The sequence below is a fragment of the Megascapheus bottae genome, chromosome 1 (assembly GCF_031878675.1).
Source record: "Megascapheus bottae isolate mThoBot1 chromosome 1, mThoBot2.hap1, whole genome shotgun sequence".
In the NCBI taxonomy this organism is placed as follows: domain Eukaryota; kingdom Metazoa; phylum Chordata; class Mammalia; order Rodentia; family Geomyidae; genus Megascapheus; species Megascapheus bottae.
In genome coordinates, this window is record NC_143509.1 from 29,198,011 (window position 1) to 29,203,934 (window position 5,924).

Consider the following 5,924-nt stretch of genomic DNA (forward strand, 5'->3'; position numbering starts at 1 on the left):
GCTGCTGCAGGTCCTGTATTATTGCCTGGTGGCCTGAGCCCATCCCACAGGCTCCTGCACCCAAGGTGTGCAGATGGGGGGAAAGGGGTGCTCTGGGACCTGAGGAGGGGGCGCGCAGGTCAGAGGTCACAAAGGATGAGGGGGAAAGCATGTGTTCCAGAGTGAAGAGGAGAAAGGAAGAAAAGAATCTGAGGTGGCTGTGCACTGTACCTCCCACAGCCCCCCAAGGTCACAGTGATCGATGTGGGGGAGGGAAGGGTGGGGGAGGGGCAGGGGAACTGGCAGAAGGCCGGCCCCACTCTGGTACCTTTGGTTGGGCTCCTCATTCCTTCTCTGCAGGCACGGGGGAGGCCAGGCTTACCTCCAGCCCTGGGATGTGGGGTACAAACAGGATAGGGGTGACAGGGCTGGAAGGGAACAGAGGGAGCCCAAGGGAAGAGGAAGAGGAGAAGGAGGAGGAGGAGAAGGAGGAGGAGGAGGAGGAGGAGGAGGAGGAGGAGGAGGAGGAAGATAGAGGTAGGGGCCCCAACTCGGCCCTGGGCTGGCCAAAGAGTAGGACAAGGAAAAAGGGAAGAAAGAAAGGAGAGAAGGGGGGACGGAGGGGGAGGGAGAGCTTGTGGAAGAGGAAGAGAATATAGATTAAAGAGGAAGATGAACAAGCCAGGCAATGGGGCTCCCACCTGAAATCCTAGCTACTCGGGAGGCTGAGATCTGAGGATCTGGGCAGGAAAAGTTTGTGAGACCAAGGAACCACCAAAAAGCCAGAAGTGGTGCTGTGATTCAAGTGGTAAGATGCTATGCTTGAGCACAAAAGTTCAGGGACAGAGCCCAGGTCCTGAGTTCAAAACCCAGGACTGGGACACACACACACACAAAAAAAAAAAACGAAGGAGAGAGAGGAAGTGGCGCTGTAGCTCAAGGGGTAAGGGGGTAGGGCCTTGAGCTGAAGAGCTCAGGGCCAGCGCCCAGGCCCAGAGTTCAAGCCCCGCAACCAACTCTCCTAAAATAAAGGAGCTGGGGGGGAAGGGGGCAGAGAAGGAGAGGGAGAGGGAGAGGGAAGGAGGGAGGGAGAAGAGGATGGAAAAAGAAAAGAGGAGGATGAAGACTGGTTAGAAGATGACAGGAGCAGGCTAAAGAGGGGGGAGGAAGATTGTGGGAAGGAGGAGGGAGACATAGAAGGAGTGAGCCACGGATTGGCGAGGACCCGGGAGGAGGAAGAGGAGGCCAAGATGTCGTTGGTGACGATGATAAGGGCGATGATGGTGGTGGTGGTGCTGGAGGCCGCAGCAGGCAAGGCCTCGGGGCTCACATGAGGCTGCACTTGCCCCGGATGCGGTCGGCCCTCTTCTGCTTGCTGGAGCGCTTGCCGTCGATGTTGAGGCTCATGCTGCGGCGCGTCTCGAGAGTGAGCAGCTCCTGGAAGAGCTCCTTCACGTTGTAGTTCATCTTGGCTGAGGTCTCCATGAAGGCGCACTTCCATTCTTGGGCCACCGCCTGGGCCTCGTGGGTGTCCACTTCCCGCTGCGTCTCGTCACACTTGTTCCCCACCAGCATCACGGGGATGTCCTCCACGCTGCCCTTGATCTGCACAATGAGCTTGTAGATGGGGCCCAGCTCCTCCAGCGACTGCTTGCTGGTCACGGAGAAGACCAGGATGAAGGCGTGACCCTTGGAGATGGACAGGCGCTGCATGGCGGGGAACTGGTGGCTACCTGTGGTGTCTGTGATCTGGAGCGTGCACACGCTCTTGTCACAGCTGATGACCTGCCGGTAGGTGTCCTCGATCGTGGGGATGTACGTGTCCCGGAACGTGCCCTTTACGAAGCGCAGGACCAGCGAGCTCTTCCCCACGCCGCCTGCTCCGAACACAACCACGCGGTAGTCGTTGCTCTGCTCCGGCATCTTCCCGAGGCCGCGTGGGCACTGGGGCTGGCAGCTAAGAAACCCCAGGTGAGCCCTGTGTGGAGACAATGGTCAGAGGCCACCCAGCCTGCCAAGGGGACATGCACTGGGTGCTGAGGTGCAGAAATGGGGGGGGGGTTCCTTGGAGGGAGGTGTCCTGGAAGGCCCTTCTGGATGGAGGGTTGACTTAGCACTTCTGTCTCGCAGGCGGGCTGTGTGCCAGCCGCTTTTGGCTTAGCGTTCTCCCCAAGGGTACTGGGAGCAGGAAAAGGCATGGGGAGGGGTGCTTGAATACCTGACCCCTTCCCCTAGCTGCAGGGGGTCCCCTCTCTCCAGCTGGGCCACCCACCCCTCTCTTCCCTAGCTGGCTGAGCAGGCACTGCTCAGCAGCTGTGTAGTTTTACCAGCTCAGCAAGTCGCCTTGATGCCCTCAGCCTGGCTTTCCTCTTGCCCCATCTTCAACAACCCGAGGGGCTCCCTGCTCTTTCTGCTCCCTGAGAGCATCTGGACACTGGCAGATCCCAGCAGGAAGGAAGAGGGTTTCAAATGCAGACTTCAGGGTTCCAGCTCCCACCCCCTCTCCCGCCCAAAGGAATATGGATCAGGAGCCACAGCCCTCGGCATCAGCACTGTACAACTGCCAACCAATCACATCCTTCATCTCCTATAGCACCATCAGCCCCGCCTCTCTGCCCCTGCTTCCCTGGGGGAGACTAGAACTCACAGACCAAGCGTAAGAACAAAAATTAAATTAAAAAACAAAACCTGGAAGCTAAAGAGAAAGCTCCTCATTACATGTTCAGGCCACCTGCTCTGACATGCTCTTCAGGTTAGAAGACCCTGAGAGAGAGCGAGAGACTCCCCTTAGTCTCGCTCCTCTCGCCTGTCCTCAGAGAGGTCCTGCAATCGCAGATCACACAGCACAGAGACTTCAGAAGGGTTGGAGATGGGAGAGGAAGAATTGTAGGTAAGGGGCTCAAGAAGGCAGATGAGGGACTGGGAGTTTGGCTTAGTGGTAGAGTGCTTGCCTAGCATGCACGAAGACCCGGGTTCGATTCCTCAGTACCACATACATAGAAAAAAGCCCGAAGTGGTGCTGAGGCTCAAGTGGTAGAGCTCTAGCCTTGAGAAAGTCCAAGGACAGTGCTCAGGCCTTGAGCTCAAGCCCAGGACTGGCAAAAAAAAAAAAAAAGAAGGCAGATGAGTCTAGTCAAAGGTGGAGCCCTCCGTGACACCTGCCCAGACACTGGGCACGTTTCTCGCCCCTGGACACATAGGGAAAAGGTGGCCTCCAATCAGGCACAACCCTACCATGTGAACCAGAACAAGCAGATCCAAGTCAGTTTTGTTCACGTGTCCAGCTCAAGAGGAGACTAGAGGCTGCGATGCAGACTGCAGACAGAGCCCTTAGGCAGACGGGCGCAAGCCGGGTATGGAGGAGCCCCAAGAAAAAGGACCTGGCACACCAATGGCTCACGCCTGTTATCCCAACTACTCAGGAAGGAGGTTGAGATCTGAGGATTGTGGTTCGAAGCCAGCCTGGACAGGAAAGTCTGTGAGACTCTTTATCTCCAATGAACTACCAAAAAAGCTGGAAGTGGGGCTGTGGCTCAAGTGATAGAACACCAGCCTTGAGCAAGAAAAATCTAAGGGATAGTGGCCAGATCCTGGGTTCAAGACCCAGTACTGTCACAAGAGAACAAAGGTGACACAAGCCCCGGAGATGAGCAGGGGACAGTTGTAAAAGCTGAACACTAACTCTGTGATTGACAGGTAGGTATGTGGCTGCATGCTCTGCATCCCAGGAGGAGGCAGAGGATACTGGGGGAGGTCAGCTAGCTCTGCAGACCCTGCCCTTTCCAGGGGTTCACCCAGGAAGTGGGCACATGAGTGTGAAGATGGAAACTGTCATCACAAGCCTGGGAACCTGGGTGAGTGAGGGTGGGGAGGTGAAGTCTCACTGGGGGTGCTGTGAGCAGCAGCCTCCATTAGCTGAGGTGTCCTCCCAGAGGGGTCCCCCCACCGAGATCGGGGATCCACCACGAGGAAGGCACAGATCCAACGACCCCCCGCCCACCATGGGCCTCCAGTCCCATCTGGATAGAAGAGTGCTCATTTTTTTTGGGGGGGGGGAGGTTGGAGGGGGTTGGCTCAAGGTCATAGAGCAAGGAGGTGACAAGGCAGAGCAGGATTTGAATCCCACCCTGTGCGCCTGCAGTGCCCTGGGGGCTCTGCCTGTGCCCGGCAGCGCGTCCTGAGAATCTAGGCCCGGCAGGCCTGCGGGACCCCGAGTCCTCTGGCCAGCCAACGCCAGGCTGGGCCCCAGGAGGTGGAGGCAACCTCAGTCAGGGACAAGGAAAGCCAGAATGCCCGGGCCAGGAGTGGGCCTGGGGTGGGGGGGAGCTGATTGCGGGGGGGGGGCCTCTGACCCGGGGTCCCTGACCGAAGAGGGGTCCCCTGCAGGACGGGGGGCGTGCTCCAGGGTAGGCTGAGGGTAGGGGGAGAGGGGGTGCGGCTGGAGCTCCTCCGCGGGGGTCAAGGAGGGCCTGGTGGAGGGAGGGGTCCCGGGCGGAGCGAGGGGCCTGGCCAGGCCAGGGTCGGGAGGGTGGGGAGCCCCACGAGGGGACCAGCCCGGGTCAGCGAGGGCGGGGGGCGCAGCGGGGGTCGGGCCGGGCGGGAGATGGGGAGCGCCCCTGGCAGGCCCGGGAGGCCGGAGCGCGTAGACGAGCATGGACCCCGTCGCCTACCTGGCCGCCGCTCCTCCTCCTCCTCCTCCTCCTCCTCCTCGGATGCGTTCGGGTGTCCGCTCGGCTCCGCGGCGCCCCCCGCCCGCCGCCGCCGCCGCCGCCGCCGCCGTCACACCCGCGCTGGCCCCGCCCCCGCGCTGACCACGCCCCCGCCCAGGCCCCGCCCGCCGCGCTCCATCCCGCCCCGCCCAAGGTCACCGACCTCTGACTGCGGGGATGGTGGGGAGGGGACGCCCCGCAGAAGCCTGTACCGCCCCCCTCCTCTGGACACCGGGGTCACTGGGCAGCGCCCCGGGGACCGCCCCGGATGGGGGCTCTATCCACCCGTCAATCAATGGCTGGGGACCAGGGAGAGGGTCAGGACAGTAGGGCTGCCAAGGGCTCTGGGGGTCTCTAGACCGTGGGGTCCTGTTTAAAGCGGGGACGAGTGGGAAGCCAGGTTGCAGGTTTTTACTAGGATACAGCCTTGAATAAGTGGGTGATCTTGCCTTTTGTGCCTGTGTGTGTGCGTGTGCGTGTGTGTGTCCACCCACCTGTCCTGGGGCTTGAACTCAGGCCTTGGGTCTTGTCTGTCTGTCTGTCTGTCTGTCTGTCTCTCTCTCTCTCTTTCTCTCTCTCTCTCTCTCGTGACCTGGGCACTGTCCCTGAGCTCTTCAGCTCAAGGCTACCACCCTACCCTTGAGCCAACCCCCCCTTCTCCCGTTTTCTGCAGGTTAATTGGAGATGAGAGTCTCAGGTCCTTTTGTGCCCCCACTAACTTGGAGTCTTGATCCTCCGATCCCAGCCTCCTGAGAAGCTAGGATTACAGGTGTGAGCCACCACACCTGGCTGTCCCTCCTCTTTTTCACCCAAGGCTAGTGCTTGCCACTTGAGCCACAGCTCCACGTCTAGTTTTTTTTTTTTCTTTTTTCTTCTAGTCTTGGGCCTTGGACTCAGGGCCTGAGCACTGTCCTTGGGCTTTTCCTCAAGGCCAGTGCTCTACCACTTGAGTGATAGCACCACTTTTGGTTTTTCTATGTATGTGTTTCGGAGGAATCAAATCCGGGTCTTCATGCATGCTAGGCAAGTACTCTACCCCTAGGCCACACTCCAGGCCCTTGAGACAGTGTCTTCAGATAACCCAGGCTGGCCTCAAACTCACCATCCTCCTGCCTGTGCCTCTGGATGAATGGGATTGCAAGTGTGTGCTACCATGCCTGGTTTGGAATAAATATTTCTCTTTGGGACACATCTGCTGTGTGACTCTGGGTCTGCAGTAAAGAGAACAAGAAGCCA

General features: G+C 59.2%; 1 protein-coding gene across 1 annotated transcript; it reads right to left on the reverse strand.

Annotated features, from left to right (window-relative positions):
- Positions 1-871: 871 nt before the first annotated feature.
- Diras1 (DIRAS family GTPase 1) lies at positions 872-4,726 on the reverse strand. Its single transcript, XM_090341103.1, has 2 exons — positions 4,650-4,726; positions 872-1,957 (listed from the first exon to the last, which is right to left on the reverse strand). Exon 2 carries the CDS (start codon positions 1,900-1,902, stop codon positions 1,306-1,308), a length of 597 nt encoding a protein of 198 aa, XP_090197229.1. The 5' UTR covers positions 1,903-1,957; positions 4,650-4,726; the 3' UTR covers positions 872-1,305.
- Between the last annotated feature and the right edge of the window lie 1,198 nt (positions 4,727-5,924).

Coding starts and splice junctions, on each gene's coding strand:
- Diras1 (XM_090341103.1), bottom strand. CDS start 1,902: ATGCCGGAGCAGAGCAACGACTACCGCGTGGTTGTGTTCGGAGCAGGC.